The 22,680-nt window shown below is 33.8% G+C and overlaps 3 protein-coding genes and 1 pseudogene across 3 annotated transcripts; 1 reads left to right on the top strand and 3 right to left on the bottom strand.

Annotated features, from left to right (window-relative positions):
• Nucleotides 1-997: 997 nt before the first annotated feature.
• Nucleotides 998-3,746, bottom strand: LOC101265297 (probable O-methyltransferase 3). The gene is made up of 2 exons (XM_004232880.5): nucleotides 2,553-3,746; nucleotides 998-1,476 (listed from the first exon to the last, which is right to left on the bottom strand). Exons 1-2 carry the CDS (start codon nucleotides 3,315-3,317, stop codon nucleotides 1,168-1,170), a joined length of 1,074 nt encoding a protein of 357 aa, XP_004232928.1. The 5' UTR covers nucleotides 3,318-3,746; the 3' UTR covers nucleotides 998-1,167.
• A 4,064-nt stretch (nucleotides 3,747-7,810) lies between these two features.
• Nucleotides 7,811-9,522, bottom strand: LOC101265884 (trans-resveratrol di-O-methyltransferase-like; annotated as a pseudogene).
• A 2,675-nt stretch (nucleotides 9,523-12,197) lies between these two features.
• On the bottom strand, nucleotides 12,198-13,014 carry LOC101267861 (histone H3.2). Its single transcript, XM_010318478.4, has one exon. The coding sequence runs from the start codon at nucleotides 12,763-12,765 to the stop codon at nucleotides 12,355-12,357; it is 411 nt and encodes a 136-aa protein (XP_010316780.1). The 5' UTR covers nucleotides 12,766-13,014; the 3' UTR covers nucleotides 12,198-12,354.
• Nucleotides 13,015-14,786: 1,772 nt separating this feature from the next.
• LOC101266689 (OPA3-like protein) lies at nucleotides 14,787-22,322 on the top strand. The gene is made up of 4 exons (XM_010318479.4): nucleotides 14,787-15,308; nucleotides 16,357-16,491; nucleotides 20,868-20,954; nucleotides 21,677-22,322. Exons 1-4 carry the CDS (start codon nucleotides 15,180-15,182, stop codon nucleotides 21,833-21,835), a joined length of 510 nt encoding a protein of 169 aa, XP_010316781.1. The 5' UTR covers nucleotides 14,787-15,179; the 3' UTR covers nucleotides 21,836-22,322.
• The last annotated feature ends 358 nt before the right edge of the window (nucleotides 22,323-22,680 follow it).

Genomic DNA, 22,680 nt, shown 5'->3' with positions numbered 1-22,680 from the left:
CTATTGTGATTCAGATTGGGCCTCTTGTCCTGATTCAAGGAAGTCTGTGAGTGGTTATTTGGTTCTCATGGGAGATAGTCCTATCAGCTGGAAATCTAAGAAGCAACCCACAGTGTCACTATCATCAGCAGAAGCAGAATACAGAGCTATATGACAAGTGGTAGGAGAAGTAGTGTGGCTGGAAAGGTTACTTGGTGAACTCTCAATGACAGTGTCCTTGCCAATACATGTATTTTGTGACAGCCAAGCAGCAGTACACATTGCTAGGAATCCAGTATTTCATGAACGAACCAAGCACATAGAAGTTGATTGCCATTTCGTCAGGACAAAACTACAAGAAGGACTGATTATACTCCAATACATTCCAACAGATTCTCAGCTAGATGATGTCTTTACTAAAGCTCTAACTGGGGTCAAACATACTAGTTTGTTGAACAAGTTGTCTGTAAACAGCTTACTTCCAACTTGAGGAGGGGTGATGAAACTTGCCTAGTCAGTTAATTAGCTTAAGTAATTAGTTAGTTACTAATTAGCTAGTTAGTTAAAGTTAGTTGTAGTTAGTTAAAGTTAGTTAGAAGTCACATTTTCTACATTTTGATAGTTTGTTAAATCTGTTAGTTTGTTGTTCATTGTTGTGTATATACACACACACATTGCATTGATCAAGATAAGAAAATAGATTCTAAAGAAATTTCTTCTCCTTCTTCTTCGTTTGCTGCTGTTAATGGCTCAACCTCCATTAATGGAGGAATGAGATTTTCTCAGCTTACATGCTGATTTTGTCAAAGTATAAAGAAGCATCTGTTGAAAAAGGATCGATGAGCTAGTCGCACGCTCCATAATTACATATGATTGTTTCCTTAATAATACATGTACTTCATCACAACAACAACAATATACCCAGACCTTACCACTATCTCGAGGAAGTAGAGAGGTTATTTCTGAAAAGCTTTCGACTCAAGTGCATCAAACCCAAGTAAAAAAATAAGGAACAATATGAAGAAAGCATATCCGTTAATAAAAGAAACAATGTAAAGTCAACAAGAAAGAAAGAAACAATAACAAGAGCTAAATAGTGATAATCGAAACACAATATACAGGCAAGAACTTCAAGGGAACGACAATTCATGTAGTTCATCAATTTATTTTAATCCTCACATAATATTTTTAAGGAAAAACTTCAATGAGGGACCTTAGGCCAAAGAGAGGTGTAATTTTGTAGCTCATGAAGCCAGCCTCAAGGAATAGCTTTTCCCATTCTTTCTCAGTTCTCTGCCTTCCAGTGACTAAAACCATCATTAGTACATCAAAAATGAGCTTCACTTCAGTCATGTTTGCTTCTTCTTTATCTCTATCCAATACCATGTCAATGATAAGAACCTTCCCTTTTCTTCCTTCATTTTTATCCTTGATAGCTTCTCCACATCTCTTTAGTATCTTCACACAATTTTCATCACTCCAATTATGCATCACATGCTGCAAAAATTAACTCACATTTTCTCAACCATTAGACAAAGTTTTTAAACTGTTTTGTTAGTCATGGCATGAGCAACAAAACAGACAAGAGGAGATCAGAAGAACAAGGATTCGAATAGTCTATTTTTCCCCTTCTAGCAAGATAAAAACATCACTGAAATTAAACAAGACATTGTAAACATCACAAACTGATGAATGATGACCTATAGCCTTTAACACATAATCTATATAGTCTTCCAAAAAGAGTGTCTTGATTCGGAACATGAGGATCAAAGTAACTAATGTTTGGTGTGAATTCGAACTTAGAATCTTTAAAGTTTTTAAAATAAAATTTATAAATTAAGGAACTACATAAAAATTAACAATCCTAAATATTTAAAATTTGGAAAAAAAATTAAGATCAAGGAAAATATCTTTGATTGTCTAAATAGTATCTAAGGCAATCTTTTTGGGATGGAGGGAATAATTGAAATACTACATAAGTCAATACGAACTCTTGAGATGTGAGTTAAAGTTATTTACTTAGTTATATCTTCAATACGCTCCTAATGTAAATTTTTTTTTTGAGGAAGGGTGCAGTGAGCTCAAAGCTATGATCTTTGTTTTATGTACTTCACTATATGTTCATCATCAATGTTCAGCAAATTGTAAAGGAACTTTTGTAGGCATAATACATAAACATACACTCAAGTTTGGTCTTAGTTAGTAAATAAGCACTCCAACTTTGAGAGTGCAAATCTAAACTCCTCAAGTTGATCTCAAGTGGCAATTGAACACTCCAACTCGCCTCACTGTGTCTGGTGCACACCTGACGCTGACGTGACATAAAATTTGGTGGTGTCTAGATAATTATTTTGTAAATTGAAATGTTTAACTCACACAATAGAGATGGGTTGAGGTATCTTGCATATTCAGAGTAGGAGTGTTTACGTATTAGTTGAGGCCAAGCGGAAGGGAACAAGACCTTTCATCCCTCAAAAATTAATCAGATTGAGGAAATTCTAGAGTGCATCATTCTCAACATATTTAGAGATGTACTACGAGCAGATTGTAAACAAGAGCTAGAATCGCGTTACCATAAACAAGATGGCATCAGCAGAGGGAATTGAGTGAAACATGTCACCTCCTACATATTTCAAATTTTCTGTGTCTGGCATGTTAGCAACAACATGAGGTAGGTCCAACACAGTGCATTTAAGATGAGGAAATGCAGCCAAAATAGTGTTAGCTATAATTCCAGTGCCACCTCCAACATCAACCAAGGAATCTATCTCCTGAAATACTTGTTTGCAGTCCTTCACAACCAAACACATCATTTGGGAATCACTAGCCATTGCTTCATTGAAAACATTGCTGAATCTTGGATTTTGGTCACAGAATTTCCACATGGGTGCACCATGTGCTGTCTCAAAAGGGGTGGTTTCATTTCCTAGAAACCAATCCCCCAAAGATTGCCATGGATTCACCATAACAGGATCAATCATTGCTCTAGCAAAAGGTGACAAGTTTGGGATCTCACTCTTCAAAAGCAGCTTAGAAGAAGGTGTAAGAACATACCCTTGTTGACTTTCTGAGTTTTCATCAAGAAAGTCTGTAGTAGCAAAGAATCCAGAGTATACCAATAGGCGCATCAATCGATGAATTGCATCTGATTTTTCAAGAGGAAGTTTGAGGTGTGAAACAAGCTGAGACAGAGTCATTGGCTGCTTATGACTATGAATAACATCAGGTATGCCTAATTGAATTGCACAACCAAGAACCATGGAATTTGCAAAACTGAAGGCATGCTTGTAGATATGAGCCTGAGCTTCAAACATTTCACTAGACATTGGAACATCCATTCTTCATCAGAATTTCCCTGCTCTTTTTCTGCTTAAACAATCAAATAGTATAAACTTTGAATGCAGGGCCGGCTATAGGTCAACTGCTTTGATTTTGAATAAGTAGTAATAGACTAATCATTTTTAAATCGGAAGTTCGACAAGTAAAAATACCCAGTATCTAAAATTTAATGAAGCTATCAAAGGTTATGCTTTTTTTTTCAAATTATAAACTGTCTAATTTATAGCTGACGAATCAAGATATTCAGTAATTTTTTTTTTCTTTTCTCAAGTTTTAAGTATTACTATTTACAACTATATTGAAGCTATCAAAGGTTATGTGTTGATATCACATTATCAACTTGTCAAATTCCGAATATGGTGGTAGATCAGGAAAAGTGATTGGTTATTTATGAATAATATATTGTATGCTAATGTTAGCACCCTTTTAGTCTACCTAATGGTTTACACATGGATTATTTAAGGAAATTCAAAAGTAGAATTCTTCAGCTTATAAGTTATTTATTTTTTATTTTTGTCCAACAGTGTTTGTAGTAGATTATCACAGCTTTTCAGTTATTTATTTTTCTTATTTTTAGATAGCAATTGTTGCAGTAAGGAGGTTATTCCTTCACTTTCTCATTCAGTTGTAGTAGGCACTAGACAATTATTTTCTTTGTAATCTGTGTTGCATTTAATGTATTTGAATTCAATAAAATGTTAAGCAAAAAATTACCAAGTCTTTGACTACTTCAAACTCAACATATTATAGATTCTCTTTAACGAATCAGCACCATAGATAAAAAAAAAAACTTCAGATTTTATTTTACAACGTCTCGTAACTAGATACTTAACAAGGGACTATTAACAGCCTAATTGTGTGTGACAATTAATTTGCTTAAGTAAATGCATGCTCGTCTAATTGTCATTAGGTATGTAATTATGTTTGTGATGACATACTTAGAGTTGTGACAGCTGCCTCTTTTCTTGTGGCAATTTTAAGAGTCGACTATACATGTATTTGGTCCGGTGTAATTGGTAAAAATCATATTTTATTCTATCAAATATATAAATATTTTAACTTATGTATTTGAATAAGATTTCATATTTTTTACTTATTCATCGAATATATAACAACTATATAATTTGTAGCATATTAGGAAAAAAAAATTGTCACGTCATTAAAAGAGATCGATATTTAAATTCAAAAAATTGATTTATCATTAAATTTTCTTTTTTAGTTTCAAGTGAATGATATACTGGAAGAGAGTTTGAATCTAAAGTTTTGGGCTATTTAGGTAAGATTTGAGCCATCGTAACTAATTGAAATTTTAAGTTACTATTGAATTGTATCAAAATTTTATTCAAGTTTTATATTATTATTGTATGAAAAGTAAATTTTTAGTTTGCATATTACTGTACTTATATTACTTCTGTATGAATATTATATGAAAGTTATATAGTGCTACCTCCACAACAAAAGGAGGGATGAAAATCATCTTTGACTAAAGGGGATGGGACTTGCTTGTTTTGCAAGGGCGGCTCTAAAGAAAAAAGCAATTGTCTTAAACCTTTGTATTTTAAGAGGTTTTCTTTTTATAAAAAAAGAAGGAATAATAGTGTAGTCACTTAAAATTTATTAAATATAAATTTATAAAGTTGTTTGGATTATATTAAATTAATGAATATATTAGTTCAAATAAATATTGTGAATTAATATAATTAATTTAATTATTTAAATTTAGATAAATATGAATTTAATTAAAGCTCGCTCCATAAAGTCCATATGATATTTCACTTAAATCTGATTTACTGAAGGGAGTCTTGTTTCAATCGCAACTCATCTATTCTAAAACTATAAATAAGAGAACCAAGATTTCTAAACAAAAAGCTATAAATTTCTCTACAAGTTCAAGGATTCAAGAATTCAAGTGTTCAAGTTCAAGATTTTAAGAAGTCAAGATCAAGTTAAAGAACGATCAAGATCACAAGTTCAAGAACGATCAAGAGCACCAGATTCAAGAATCAAGCTCAAAGCCCTTGTATTCAACTAGAAAGTCAAGATCCAGATAAAATTCAAGTCAAGATCAAAAGACCACCGAATTCAAGATCAAGCTCGAAGCCCTTGAATTCAGCTAGAAAGTCAAGATCCAGATAAAGTTCAAGTCAATTTAAGAACAATCAAGATCAAGACCGTCGGATTCAAGATTGATTGTAGGAATAGTAAATAAAAGTTTTTCTTGGCAAAATTAAATTTATGGGACAAAATTAGGAAACATGAAAAGACACATGGAAAATTGAAAGGTCAAAAATACTATTAAAAATAAAAAAGATAGAAGATGAAATTTAACTTTAAAAGATACATGAATCTACTTCAATTTCTTGTCTTTAAGGAATAATTACTCATTTGTATTTTTTAAAAAATTTATGCGAAAAATTTGAAAGGTCAAAATTTTGAAATGAGAAAGAAGATTACAGTATATATATGAAATTATAAAAGTTTAATTTAGTAGAGAAACAAAATGGTAATTCAACCTTTGACTTTGAAACTTTCCACTTATAATAATACTAGTTCTTGACACGTGCATTGCACGTGTATATTACACGTTTAAATGAAAACAAAATTTGACTCAATCTTTGTTGGCTAAATACATTTATGAAAATGTAAAGAGAAAAATAGTTGTTACTTGCCCAAGGACATATATATATATATATATATATATATATATATATATATATATATATATATATATATATTAGTATCCTAGACCATCGGGTAGGGGGGTGGGGGGAGATTATACAGGTGATCATCATGGTGGATGTTTTCAGCCATATGTCAGATTTGTAATAATATAACCATGAATAAATAGTAACTCTAGTGATCCATCTTCTACAGTTTGTTCTTAATATATCGATCCTGATATCCCAAATCGTTATTCTCCTATCAATACACCAAGCATATTTGTCCAAGAAGCTAAGATTGTTTCATTCTTTGAATTCCATCCACCCTGGAAAACTCTTTTTATAACAATCCGAATGATGAATATATGTCAATCATGGTACTGATGTAGCCATTTGAATTCCATATAATGAAGGATATAAGCTTATTTATAGTGATGTAACCCTTTATATTTCGTACATAAATGATTATACTCTTCATTTTCATGTATCCTTTCAAATTTCATAATAAAGTGATTAAGTCTTTTCAACTTTCAAATTAATTGTCAGAAAATGTTGTTCAATAATATTATTTAATTAATTAAAAATTTAATTACTTTTTAATATGTTGTAAGGGCTAAATAATAATTCAACTATTAAGTTGAGAGCTTCCCACTTATAGTAATATACTAGTTCTCGAATACGTGCAACGCACGTATATTTCACGTTAAGTAATTTTTTTAAGAAAATAATATGAGTTATATGAATTTAAAAGGAAGATTATTTTTTGTCGGATTTAAACTTCTGAGTCATTTCTTTTTTGAATTTAACATAAATAATTAGTAAATAGTATATATATATATATATCGAATGTAACATGACAAACTATTAAAATCAATATTTTTCATGCATTGCAACACCACATTAAACTAATAACTTCAAATTTTTTATTAAACCTCAAGTATATAATGTCATATATAACATTTTTTTCTATAGTAATACATGTACTAACATATATTAAAGTGTAAGATAAATTAAAAAATAACAAAATAAAGACACAACAATTTTAACTAATTAATCAACATCACCTGATAGGTAAACTACCACGAAATGGTTCTTTGACATTGTTGCCTCAAATATGCAATCGGCTATAAGAATCTCAAGTTTTCAATTGTATGATATAACTTGAATAGTAATACACTTATCAAAATTATTGTGCAAATCAATTGGAACAACATCCTATATATTTTTTTTAAAATGTTATGTGATAAAACTTAATAGAGTACATGAAAAGTTTTCTAACGGATGAAATTTAAAAGAAATAACAAATTTAAATTAATGGAATAAATGCATATATAATTATATAGTAAAAGACAAAGTTTACTAAGGGCTTGAGAAATTCATGAACTTCACATTAATGTTTCATAATTTCAAAAAGTTGAAACAAAATCAAAATATTGAATATAGGAAAATTTTAGGAAGATGAAAAGCTAGCAATTTCAAAACATTGAATATAGGTTGTTGTAATTTGAGTGATAATTAAAATATTACTCCTATTTAATTAGCTTGCGTAACAATTTAAATACTACTACTAATTAGATTAGTTATTTTTATTTATTAAAATTTTTATTAATTAAAAGGCAAAAAAGTCATTGAATCCCGAAATAAATATTAAACGAAAAAATAATATTTTAAATAATTTCAAGAAAATAAATTAAATTAGATATTTTAATTAAAAATTATTCTAAAGAAGTGGAAAAGTCATTAACATTTTGATTAAAATAATAAAATTTAATATTTAAATTAAATAGTTAAATATCTTAATATTTTAATTTATAATAAGGGTAAAATCGTAATTCAACTTTTAACTTTTTTGGTTCCCTCATATATTAATATATGATATAACATGATACAATACAAATATAAATTTGACCATTTTCTCTGATTGATTAACTTGACAATGCATGTCGTTCATCAATCAATCTATTTTAATTGTTGTGCATGTAATATATATATTTTAAAAGGAAAAACTTGAATGAGGGACCTTAGGCCAAAGAGAGGTGTAATTTTGTAGCTCATAAAGCCAGACTCCATGAATAGTTTTTTCCATTCTATCTCAGTTCTCTGCCTTCCAGTAGCTACAACCATCATTGCTACATCAAATATGAGCTTCACACTTCAGTCATATTTGCTTCTTCATCATCTCCATCCAATACCATGTCAATGATAAGAAACTTCCCTTTTCTTCCTTCATTTTTATCCTTGATAGCTCCTCTACATCTCTTTAATATCTTCACACAATCCTCATCACTCCAATTATGCAACACATGCTGCAAATAGTAACACTGTCATGTTCAACATCAATGTTAAGGAAGTTGCAAAGAAATTTCTGAACAATCATGTCATGATATGTTCCAGCAGTTTGTATACAAAGGCTAGAATCGCGTTACCTTAAACAAGATGGAATCCGCAGAGGGAATTGAGTGAAACATGTCACCTCCTACATATTTCAAATTATGTGTGTCTGGCATGTTAGCAACAACATGAGGGAGGTCCAACACAGTGCATTTAAGATGAGGAAATGCAGCTAAAATAGTGTTAGCTATAATTCCAGTGTCACCTCCAACATCAACCAAGGAATCCATGTCTTGAAAAACTTCTTTGCAGTCCTTAATAACCAAACACACATCATTTGTGAATCACTAGCCATTGCTTCATTGAAAACATTGTTGAAACCTGGATTCTGGTGAAAGAATTCCCACATGGGTGCACCATGCGGTGTCTCAAATGGGGTGGTTTCATTTCCTAGAAACCAATCCCCCACAGATTGCCATGGATTCACTGAAACAGGAGCAACAATTGCTCTAACAAAAGGTGACAAATTTGGGATCTCACTCTTCAAAAGCAGCTTAGAAGAAGGTGTTAGAATATACCCTTGCTGATTTTCTGAGCTTTCATCAAGCAATATTGTATTTGTAGTAGCAAAGAATCCAGAGTATACCAATAGGCCCATCAATCGATGAATTGCATCTGATTTTTCAAGAGGAAGTTTCAGCTCAGAAACAAGTTGAGACAGAGTCATTGGCTGCTTATGACTATGAATAACATCTGATATGCCTAACTGAATTGCACAACCAAGAACCATGGAATTTGCAAAACTTAACGCATGCTTGTAGATATGAGCCTGAGCTTCAAACATTTCATTAGCCATCATTCATCAGAACGTCCCTGCTCTTTTCTACTTAAATAAATATGGAGTATAAACTTTTAATGGCTACACAAAGATAGTGATGCACTTATAGACAGAGCCAGACAAAGGGTAAAGCCGATAAGTCAACTGCTTTTGATTTTGGATAGTAGTAATTGACTTAAAGGTTAAAATAGAGTATCTCAATTTTGGTTTAATTTGACTTTGTGTTGCTTGTCATCATCCTTTGTACGATACCATCCAATACTATCAGGGACTAATTCAACTACTTCATAACTTATGTAGAATCTTTTTTCCTCCACTGGGTTCCCTTAGATTTTGGACTGGATTCTATCTATTTCATATCCTCGGCCTTTTTTCTTTGTGGTGAGAAATCAATCACCCCTTCTATCCCCATAGAGTTCAATTAACTGCTCATTGAACTCTATGGCGGTGGAACTTTGCATCATAAGATCTTGACTCTTCCTTTTCCTATGATTTTAGTGGGCTAAGTGACAGAATATTGGTGACTTGAGTGTAATATATGGTGTAATTGCAAAGAGTATGTCCAATGACTACTATTTCACAATGCAGAAGTCTTCTAAGAAATGGTAACTCGGGAGAATTTGAAGAACAAATGCAGAATCAAATATTTGTCTTTAAAGGGAGCAACTACAAGAAAATGTCTTCATTAATGCAGTTCCGAATTCGTATACACTGGAAAGCAAACTGAGAATTGATAAAATACTCAAATCTTGCAGGATGTTTGCTTTCCAGGAAAAAGAATATGATCTCAGACATGGAGGGATTTAAACACAAACATATAGATAAAAGTATCCTAACAACTTGAGCTTGAACATACAATTCAAAAGAAACAATGTTATGAATTCCAACCTCGGTCAGTGCTTCCACAGTTCCACTCACACAGCCACAGAGACTAAAGGAGACTGGGTAGAAGCACAGGGAGGTTGCTAAAGTTGGAACACCACAAGTCTGACAATGAAAATACATTACAACAGCCAGTCTAATGGTAATGTACAATGCGATGGCACTAGAGGTTCCAATAACATAAGGAGAACAAACATGAAAACAATATGAAGACATAACGGACATGGATTGTATACCAGCGTTTCACACCCACTGTTCTTTAAAGCTAACATTACACCCCTTAGAATTGGCTCGTCTCAATGAAATTGTACCATTGTCCACCGATAGAGGGGAATCAAGTTTAGGACATAATGAATTCCAAGCTTCCTGACCTGCAGATGGACATTTCAGGATCCCTTTTAGAGGCCTTTTTGACAAATAGGCTGCCTCCTTGGAATCATTTTTTGCAAAAAGGTCTAAAGCATCCTCATTGGAATCATCAATTGCACTAATCTCTTTAGCCTTGCCATAAGCAGAATCCTCTCCTGACTTATCCTCACTAACTTTGACTAGGAAAAGATCCTCACCCGAACCAAATTCACCACCACTTATACAGGGAGAGGCACCATCATCTAAGTTACATTTACTACCTTTGCCTTGGACACGATCATCAACCATGACTTTTTTTTTATCACCCCAAAAACCAGCAGAATCATCACAGAAGGTAAATTCTGCAATTTTACCGTTTGTACCTTCTTTTTGTTTGCTTACGGTTGTGTCAACAAGATATTTTTCTTCCTCTGATGATGTTCGAACAAGAACATCTGTACCTCTTCGCAATGAAGGGTTCTTGTCTCCCTTTTTCCCTTTAGGCAATTTGAACCATCCTTCACTCAACAAAGGCAGAGAAGATAGATTCTTTAGAAATGATGTCTTCTTTGGAGCATCTGACCACTTTTTCTTATCAGCTGTAGTCAATAATGACATGGCAATCACATTGGATATGAAAAGTTGACAGATAGCGCATTTGATTTGCTCATGTCTCTCAAAGGATGAAGCCTCTGTAAGACCTATCATTCTCTTGATCCCAAGAACTTTGCGCGCCAACTCTCCTAGTTCACACTGCTTATATTTGGGATTTTTGAAATACTTGGTGGCAATATAGCCAATGTCTACTTTATCTTTAGTCAAACCTAATTCCTCAAATGGGAATATATCTTTCTTTTCTGGGATTCCAAAACCAACAAATCGGATCCTCTCATCCGTAAGGAATTTTAGGACAGGATCAGGTAATTGTTCCCCAGAATGAAACCTGAGGATCAGACAACCTACTCCAAAACACAATAGAACCAAAATTATGGTGGGATCACGAGGGTGGCGCATGGCGTCAAGGCCAACAACAGGTGGACGAACCCAAACTTTACCTTCTGGAAAAAGAAAATCAATTGCACATAAAGATTCAAACTCTTTGGCCTTATAGGTAATGCCCTCTAATTTAACCTCAAACCTATTAGTTCTCAAATATACCGTGCCAGCCATAGATAGGTTTAATAAATGAGATGATCCTAGTATTGTTGGATTGGCATGAATATATGTAGAAAAGATTAGCAAAAGGATGAGTGTTCCATTACATACACTATAGAAGGAACAGCTCCCCAAAGAAGATGAGATTTGACCCAGTATTGCTGGGTAACCAACACCACAGACTGGAAAGAGGTACATCAAATTGTAACAAAAATGATAATTCAAAACTACAAGAGAATAAAGGGGATAAAAAGAAGGTAGATTAATGGATAATCATTAAAATTGCAATAATATGACACTTGTAAGGCAGGCTTTGTGTTTGGCAGTTATCGATACATTACCTCCACAAAATCCTAGTCTTCCACACCATGCCAGATAATGATCAACACTTGAAAACATCTCGCAACTTCAGTCTTCCGATATTATTATCTGTTCCACCATCAATCCTGACTTTATGGAGAATATTGGTGATTCACATTCAGGTTTACTATTTCTAATTTCTACATTTTCAGATCACATATCATTGACTTCTAGATAGATTAAGAAATCAACGTTTGGATTAACATCCATTATAAACAGAAACTGGACATCACTTATTCCAATCAATACAACGACAATGAAAAGAATGTCAATCCAATAATCAAGACTGAATTGAAAAGGACATATTATTTGCAAAAATACTAATAATTCATTAGAATACTTTCATTTCAACTACATCGCCAGAATCGAGTAAATTCTGAATCAAAATACACTGGAAATACTTAACAACAATCTACCATTGATTCTTTCTTTTTTCAACTAATAGTTACCATGAATTCACATTTATGCCCTCTCACCCCTAATTCTCCTAGCAAGTTGGATATCCTTAGGCATGATAGTAACCCTCTTAGCATGAATGGCACACAAGTTAGTGTCTTCAAACAAACCAACAAGGTAAGCTTCAGCAGCTTCCTGGAGTGCAGCAACAGCAGAACTCTGGAAACGGAGATCAGTCTTGAAATCCTGAGCAATCTCACGAACCAAACGCTGGAATGGAAGCTTACGGATCAGAAGCTCAGTTGACTTCTGGTACTTGCGGATCTCACGAAGAGCCACAGTTCCTGGCCTGAATCTGTGAGGCTTCTTCACTCCTCCGGTGGCTGGAGCTGACTTTCTGGCAGCTTTGGTCGCCAATTGCTTCCTTGGAGCTTTTCCTCCGGTAGATTTTCGGGCTGTTTGCTTAGTACGAGCCATTTGGGAATTAGGGTTTATGAGATTCGGTGAAAAGAGATAGAAAATTTGAGATAGTTCTTGAGATTTTGAATGTGATGGTGACGGAAGAAGAGAGGAGGGAGAATTTAAAGAAATTTGAGGGAAGGAGGAGGAGTGATCTTGACCGTTGATGAATTGAAATTGAATGGATGGACGAGATTTGGGGATTGATTAGTGTAGTGGATCGATGACGTGGAGGAGCCAAAAGTGATCTTGTGCGTTGGTTACAAAGTGAATGGGTGCACAATCTACGGTTGTGATTGACTTATAGTATTCTCAAGTTGCGGATTGATGACGTGGTAGTTTTGTGCTTTGGGAATAGGTGGGGTAATCAGGCACGTCAATTCCATTTACATCTACGGTTCACATTTCCCAAGGGGTTTTGGCACGGATGATAAACATAAAATGTGCATTATGTGATAACAAAAATCAAAACAATAAAATTTAGGGGTCTTTTGGTACAAAGATTAATAATGCAGGAATTATTCTTACATAATTATTTTATTAAGTGTTTGGTTTATTATTTTTTATCTTATTTAAAATTTATTTTTTAAAAAATCAATTATATCCTTAAATTATTATGTAAATGGGTTATGGTATAATTGTCGGACAATAATATTTTTTTATGACTTCTTTAACTAGTTATGAAAACAACAATTGTATTGTCATGTTTGCTTCTTTTTTTTAACTTAGATTATTTGAGAATAAATAATTGTCATCTTAGTAAATTCATCACTTACAAAATGTTAATTTTTAATTTTAAAAAAATTAAACTATCAACTTTAAAAATTGAAAAGACGGTAAGCAATAGTAACCATCTACATTTACAAATAACATTGTTAGTTGAAATTTTAATATATATTCAATTTTATAAATTAAATAAACTACATATTAAAATTCATGAGTGATGTTTATAACTGACATATGTAGTTTCTGTGTGAGTTATCTTTTCGCTTCCTCTGCCTCATCCTAGGACATACGAAAAGCTTTGTAAATATTGTAACAAAGCTTTTGTATATCGTAGGATGAATCAAAGAAAGCGAGAAGATAACTCAGACAAAAACTATATAATATCAATAATTAAAATACCTTGTTCTCTATTCTCGAGTGATTAAAATGAAGGATTTGATGGTTCTTCATTTATGTTACTTAAATTGAAATCTAGATAAAGTAATCACTCAGAAGAAAAAAAAGAACTAAGCATTATGACAAATTGAAGTTGAAGCCTCCAATTGCAATCTACCATTAAGAAAACAATAGATCTGGTGACAAATTGAAAAACTTATCGCAAAAGCAAAAAGGCCGCCTTGAGAGATTACTCAAAACTTTACGGTAAAAGAATATTCCGTGCGAATTAAATATAAATTATTTTAAATTAATAATATACGAATAAAGAGATTCAACGTAAAAAAAAATATTGTTAGAACAAACAATCTACTATATTCATAAGTTTTTTATTTTCAAAATGAGTTAAGCATTTTATTCATTTCACTCCAATACATATGATTTGAGATACTGCTCGACTATAAATTTTCCTTTCTAATGAAATTTAGCTTAGCCTACCTAGATAAATTCAAGATAGGTAAATACATACTTATATATTATGTTGATGTGTTATATTAAATTTGTACTTTTACTTCATATGCGAACCTAATATCGTCCCAAAAATAGTTTAAACATACAAAATTCATACTTTAAAGAGTCAAAGCGATAACATTTTAATTAATTAAAGACTAAATGTATCATATTATATATTACAACAATCAAATCAAATTTATTCGATAACCAAAAACCTAAAACCAATTTTCTTCCAATATAAATGATAGTAGTAAATTATAGTAATAGAATTTATGAAAAATGTCAAAGATACTCATCGAGAATATATGTAAAATTGAATAACTTCATACTATGTTTGAATGAGGTAAAATCACTTATGTTTTAATAAGATAAAATCATGACTTACTTTATTTTTGTCCCATATTAAGGGTGAGACAAAAATAATTTTTTAATTAACTAATTAATCTCGTGATAATTTATTGTGGGATCGATCGGAAAGACAATTTTAACCCTTATTCCCTGGAATTTATCATTTCTAAACACCGCCAAATCTCTTTTCAACCATCCACCAATCATCGTCGGAGAGAAGTCAACTACTGTAATACTAATATTGATTATCTCCGGTCAAACATGTTCACAATTTGATAGGAATTTATACATTCTAGCTTCCATGAAAGAACCTTCGCTTTAACCCCACACGCATTTTAGCTTATTCCTCAAGAAATCGGTCAACTGACAATTTGATGAATCCTTACATATATAACTACACACATGGAGCGTCTTTGCATATACAATCCTTGATTTGATTTCCTTTTAGAATTTACCCAGATCGAGAAGTAATGGTCCTCCCACTGTTGAAGCTTGGGACACTTGCATTGAAAACTCTCAGTAAACCCATTGGCAGTAGGCTCAAGAAACAAGCTGGATTGCACCCCAAGTTCCGTAATTTCATTGTTAGCATGGCCCAGGTAATCTCCGGTTATTTTGGAATGAATTTGATCTGAATCTTCTTTTTGCCCATACCTGATTAGAATGGAGAGGGCATAAATTGTGCTTTTCTTCGTAGGACTAGGACTAGCAAAGTTTCTAACTTTATGTATATGAGGAGTGAGGGCTTTACATTTTGTGTAGAATTCGTGACCACATAGGGTATTCATTCCAATTCCGTAATAAACAGAGCAAAAGGGTTGTCCTTGTTGCTGTTTATCACATTACCAGAATCTAATTGGGGCTATTCAAACGGATACACCAATGATTGTAGTATAAATCAGGGAGAGAAGAGTTTGATGTATGCCTAATGTTATGTGGTTGGTTTTAGACTTAAGGAGTAAAGAGTTTAATTGACAAGAGCATATCCAACCTGCAATTTTACAATTTTGTTCCTGTTAGTTAGTTATAGTCTCACATCTAGTTCAGTTAGTTGTGAGTTATTGAAAGAGAATAAGTAGCACAGTTGCATAGTTCATCATTCAGAAAACAAAATGCAATTGAAAACCATTTTACATACATATGCTAATTTATTTCACATGGGAAGATTGGCTAATATCTTTGTATTTGGTTATAACTTTGGGGAATTGTGCTTTGTTCTTTAGCACTTGTAGTTCTGAATTGAGGGACTGGTAAGATTTACTTAGGTGATTGGATGATTCTAATGGTCACATCTTACAATACCTGATACGAGTGGCTGGTGTTCCGGTTGAGGAGTTTTAATGCTGTTTGACCTTGTCATCTCTAAATATCTGATTGTTGCATGTGCTTCCTTACTTTTAATAAGTGCATGCACTTTTCTTGCTCTCTAGTTCTTTTAACCCCTTAATAATGCAATGCTAGAAATGTTGTTGCATTCCTCTAAACATTTTACTTTATTATTCCTCAGTGCATTATTTCAGCTATTTATCCTTTGTTTGTAGATGCAAATACCATCTTTCAAAAACTTTTTCCTTCATATGTTAATCTCTTGAATTCAATTAGCATTTCATATTTCATCTGTTTGAACACATCCATTGTTGGAAGCAGGCAAACCACCGGATCACAACAACAATGCAGAGGCGGTTATATGGTCATGCAACCAATGTAGAGATACGGCCTTTGGATGAAGAAAAAGCTGTTCAAGCTGCTGTTGATCTTCTGGGGGAGGCTTTTGTCTTTTCGGTATTGCCGATTTTCCCACTTGACTCTGTAATGACATGTCTAGATAGTCATCTATGCTTCCTCTGTTTGTTAACTGATACATATCATTATTGTTTAGATAAGATTATACAGGAGCGGAGCTAGGTGGGAGTTCATGGGTCAGACAAACCCAGTAGCTTTTTTGTAGACCCGAAATTTGTACTAGAAAATTAAGTAATAACTTGTGAACACCTAATAAAACTAATTGACAACTCAAAGGTAAGGAAGGAGAAGGAAATTTAGAACCCTAAAACTCTAAATACGGGCTCTGCCTCTGAGTGCATACACTTCGCTAACTACTCTAGGTTTGAATTCTGGTGAATTTAAAACATGATATTCACTCTGACTGCAGAATCGATGTAGTCGTGCTACCTTTGTCACCCAGACTAGCAGTGGCAATTTCTAATGATCCACATAGCCCTTGAAATCTTGGGCATTAAAGTCTCTTTGCATCAATATGTGGGAATAAGTCTGATTCAACATGTCCACTGAATCCTTCTCTGTTCAAATGCCTTGTGATTTCTTTTCCCAGGAAGAGTTTGAAACGCAAAACTTAGATCTCTGAAACTTGCACACACAAAAGTCTCATACCTACCATCTCGAGATACATTGTATTAGAAGGCCTAACCTCTTGTTCCTCACAATTCTGATTTTCACATTATTGGATTGTCAAAAATAATATTGCCTGCTGAAGACTTCTATATTTTCTTTTTTAGTTTCTGAAATATTAGAGCAAAAAGATTTCAAGTATAATTTTAACCAACATTTTACACTGACTGCGCTTTCTGGTTGTGCTACAAAATCTTGAACCGAGTTTGTGTGGCGAGTTCCCTTTCAGCTATCTTGGATGTGTTAGACTTGATCTCTTGGGTTCTAGTGCTAATCTCCTTTTCTTCGAGTTATCATGGGTTGCTAAGTAAGAAAAGGGAAGTACCAAGAGTTACACTTGAACTCCTAGGCTCTAGTGCTTATCTGTTTTTTTTTTTTGAAGTATCGTTTGTTGCTAAGGAAGGGAAAAGGAATGTGCTGATGATAATTATTTACACTTTATATGTGGTGATCAGCAAGCAATGAAAAACACTCCTACATGAAAGACTTAACTTCAAGTTTTCCTAGAAAAATATTTTGAAAGCAAATAATTTGTGTTTTAAAAATCCATTTCCTTTCAATAAACAAATGCAAGGAAATGATTTTTGTTTTCCTTTTCTTTTGTTTACTTCAAAATTCTCAAGAAATATATTTTCAGGCAACTTTCTTGACATCCCAACACGCGAGAAGTCAATCTTTTCCTTTTAATTACTGCTTATTCTAAATTTTTAGGAGTGGTCAATGCAATATTTAGATCATACTGAACACTACGTATTATGTTGAAGACATCCTTAATATCTCTCTTTCAGATAAACATACCTAAAACATCACTGTGACTTGCAACTTCTAAGCTAACCCGACATGGAATTTCGCAACTTTAGGACAGTTATAGTTACAGTCACTGTTCACGGGGGCTTCAGTTGCTGGCGCCCCTGTCATCACGTCACCAACTTCTTTGACCTTCCGGATGTCTTTAGAGTTTAGTAGGAAGTGTACGGTTTTCACTGTTTATATGAGAGAGATTTTTTTTTTTTTTTGAGACAGTAACAACTTGTATTCTATTCCAAAACAAAAACCAGAACCTGCCACAATAAGTTACAGATTCCTAATTAAAATTATGGAGAGTACCAGGAAGATCTTTAATCCTATAGCAAAATTTACAAGGAACCTAAAACATGTTTGATTGATTCTAGATCTACCATGTACTCCTGTTTACACCAAAAAAGGAACAAAACTAAGCAGTTCATCTTAATCTTCTAGATGGAACTGTTCTTTTGTTCTGGAAGCATCTGAGATTTCTTTCTTTCCACACGGACCACCAGATGCAAGCTGGAATGATTTTCCATCTTTTTTTTATGTCCTGAAATGCTTGTATAACTGCTGCATAACTTCAGGGTCTGTGTAATTTTCCTAGGCATAACCCATTTCATGTCCTTCTGATTGATAAAGACATTCTACAAAATGTTGGTTATTCTACAGTAAAGGAAGAGATGGTTGACATTCTCTACTTCTTCTTCACCACATAGAAGGCACCTAGGACTTAGATGAATATTTCTTTTCATGAGATTTTCCTGGGTCAAAACTGCCTGCTTAGCAAGTAGCCAAGTAAAACAAGACACCTTGTAGGGGATTTTAGTTTTCCATATCAACTTCCATGGCTACCCATTCCCCTGACTGTTACAAGGATTAAGTTTTTTGTACGCTCTTCTAACACTGAAATTGTCCCGGTTGTGATACTGCCATACCAAACTATCTTGTGCATTAATAGTTCCTTTGAACTGCCCTAAAACCTTGTAAAACTCCACCAACCTTTGGATCTCCCAGTCATTTAGAGGTATTCTAAAGCTCAGATTCCACCCTTGGTTTTGACCACATCTTTGCTACAGTGGCTCTTTGCTGCTTGTTTAGGGTGAAAATATCCGGGAACAAGGTTTTTAAAGATCCTTGTTCTAGCCATCTATCTTCCCAAAAAGAAGTTTTCCTTCCATTCCCTAATTTAACACTGCAGTTTTCTCTGAGCTTTGGCCAATGGTTTCTGATGGCTCTCCGATGTCTTGATGCATAAGTGCTAGTGACCGTTTTAGTTATCTAGAGATCCTCCATTTCATATTTAGCATGTATTACGTCTTTCCACAGAGCTTGCTCACTGGAAGCAAATCTCCATAGCCACTTCATCATAAGACACTGATTTTTAATTTTTAAATTCCATATCCCCATCCCCCTGCCTGTTTACTCTTAATCAGAGTATCCCACTTTACCAAGTGGAATTTCTTGGTTTCACTATTTCCTTCCCACAGGAAATACCTCCTCAAAGTATCAAGTCTGTCAATAACACCATCATGAATAGGGAAAAGTGACATCATATATGTAGCATAGAGTCTAAAACACTATTGATGAGTGTTAGTCTTCCTCCTAAAAGAAAGGTACTGGCTCTTCCAATTCACCAACCTTTTTTCACATTTTTCAATCACCCCATTCCAAATGCCTATAGATTTGCTTTTGGCTCCCAAGGCCATCCCTAAATATGTAGTTGGTAGATCTCCTGTCCTTCCGCCCAAAATCCTAGCCAGAGAGGGTAAATCAGGAACTTCATTTACTGGATACAGGAAACTCTTGTTCCAATTGATGTGAAGCCCAGAGATAGCTTCAAAAAGAACGAAGATTACCCTTAAATCTTGAGTTGGTTTTGTTTAGCATCACAGAAGACAAGAGAGTCATCTGCATATTGTAAGTGAGTAATCTCCAGTTCAGCCCCCACTCTACTAGATACCCTAAAACCTCTCAGCCACGACTTTTCTTGAGCGATTTTCAACATATCATTTAGTCTCTCCATAGCGATAATAAAAAGACTTAATGAAGCCATCTGTCAATACTCAATAGCCAAGGTAAGTATCCTTCTGCAGGTGTAAATATGCATTATACTCTTCTTCTGCATTTGTCATCCACCTCTGTTGACTTCTCAAGTCTTTGGATCACTAACAGTCACCAGCTGCCACACGAACTCATACCCTTTTCTTACTTCCATCTGTGCTTATTATGTCTATGATTTTATGTCTAGGGCTTACAGGATCGAGTTAGCATCTTCAATTGGAACCACTCTAATCTTCATTCTCTGCTTAGTTAAAAAAACCTTCCCCTTCACATATGTGACATATGATTTTGACTGGAAGTCTATTATTCTTTTGCAAATCTGGAAGCTTTACTTTAGCATTTCATAAGCGTACACAATATGAATTAGAATGAGGGGATATCGGTTGACTTTATCCAACAACAACAACATACCCAGTGTAATCCCACAGGTGGTGGGATCCAGGTAGAATTGAATGTACTCAGACTTTAGCCCTACCTCCTGGAGGTAAAGAGGTTGTATCTGAAAGACCCTAGACTCAAGCAACGTATAATCAAAGTTGTTTGAAGAGAAAAATCCAAAAGTAATGAGGACATTACAAACAATAGGGAAAACACTACATAACATTCAGAAAACAAGTAACAGTTACAACAATCAAATAATGTGATTACCGAAGCATAGGAAACAACAGGTAGTAACAAAGATAATCTGTTTCATTTGTTTGTGAATTTCTTGTGAGTGAGACAGTAATGAATCATGAAAAATAAAGCTTGGAGAGGACATCACTTTATTTGGTTGAATCTCTTAATAATGGTGGTCAGTTTAGAGTGATGCAATAACACTTAACTTTGGCATCTTGCATCTAGCACCTTTATGTTGTCTAATTTTTTGCTTTGGCTACTTTCTTAAATTGCTGAAACAGGTTGCAGTTGCTGCACTTTACTTTGAGGTGCAAAGAAGTTCTCGGTCAGAAGCCAAAAAGGAGGAACTTCGCAGGCAAGAGCTGGAGGTAGTCTCTCGAATTCTTCGGTTACTTGTTTGGTCTTGACAAACTCTTTCATATCACCCAAAACCAAAAACATTGAACATTCCTAAAAGTATATGTTAGTTCCTGTGATGTTATCTCAGTAAACATCTACCTTTGCATCTCTTTCTCAAGTTCATGGTTAGCAACTATAATATTTAAGAGCTAACTCTTGAGGTTGAGTTGACAAGGTCCATTTTTTACGTATTCTTATTATTACTTATAAATATTATTGTTATTATAAATTAGGTTATGGTTACTTATTCCATCTCAATGTAATTTCATGGAATGGGCCCAGTAAAGCGAGCACTTTTCGGATAACTGGCCGCTGATCTAGTCCCGTTGATCTGCTAAATAACGGACCAATTTTGTGCCACATCCATCATTGCTCTTGCATACATCTCTTAGAGAAGATAGGTGGATGCACCAGGTATCCCTTCAATTACATATCATTTCTATCTTCTCTAGGAGATGTATGCAAGAGCAATGATGGATGTGGCGCCCTGATTTACCTGGCTCTTTGTAGCGGCAGAAGTAACTGTTGTAATTTGCTAATTTGAATTTTATTTATTCTGGTGTTTAACAATTATGTTCTATTACATCATGACTTGAGATCAAAAACCCCTATTAGCTCTTATAGTGAACTGAAATTTATCCTTCTTGAAATTTGTTTGAGCTATATTTGAGATCCTCGTTTGTTTTTTCAGCAAATGAGGGAAAGAGATGATGCATTGTCACGAGAGGTGGAGAGCCTGAAAAGCAAAATTCAAGAGCTTGAACAGTTGGCAAGGGGACGAGGACTAGCTGGAGTGTTCAATTTCAGACCTTCTCAAGTTGAAGAAGGCAAGGTACCAACACCAGCTTGATCTATTGTGTGATGTTTTTGGCAGCAAAATGATCAGATGTTTTCTCATTCTTTGGAGCCAAGAATCATATGCCTTCTGTAAACCAGAAGCCTAGGCTCCTTGCTGAAAATGAAGTTGAATCTTATGAAAATTTCCATTGATGTTATCAATACTGTGAGTTCCATAGCCTCCTTTCATTTATGGCACTATACTGATTTTACTAGTGTCTAACACCACATGCTTTCAAGAGACTTGTGTACTTAGCACTTAGCATCATAGGGTGCTAATTGTGAAATGTTGGATTTGGAGATTTTTTTTCCAGCCATTTTCTAATGTTCAGTACTGGTGAGGTGACATTTTGACCAGATGCTCCTTACCTGCAAAAGTTTTATGTAATACTAATATAACACCAATATTTATACTTTAGCACATTTCAATCCCATCCTATATGAATGGGAGGCATCATCAATTGACTACAGCCCATAGTGGGGTGTGCCCTTTATGCCTTCCTTGCCTTGTTGTTTCTCTCCACCTTTTTGCTGATGGATCTGGATTTTGCTCACAAAAAGCTTTTATCGTCTTTGTCCCTAATTACTTGTTTATTTTTTAATTGACACCACACCTATTAAGAAAGTACTTATTGATATAGTGAATTTACCATTTTATCCCTATTAATTGTGGAGTGGATAAATTAAAAACCTACAAATTTCAACAAGTTCTATCTTTTTATAAAGTAATTAATTGAAGGTTAATAAATTTTTTAGTTATTTATTAAAATGGATAAGTAATTAGAATAATTAAAAAAAATAAAATTTGGACAAAGTAATTAGGGATAAAGAGGTATCTTCTTTCTCAATGTGGCTAAA

Source organism: Solanum lycopersicum, chromosome 2, assembly GCF_036512215.1.
Source record: "Solanum lycopersicum chromosome 2, SLM_r2.1".
NCBI classification, from domain to species: Eukaryota; Viridiplantae; Streptophyta; class Magnoliopsida; order Solanales; family Solanaceae; genus Solanum; species Solanum lycopersicum.
This window is presented reverse-complemented; position numbering and strand designations above follow the sequence as displayed.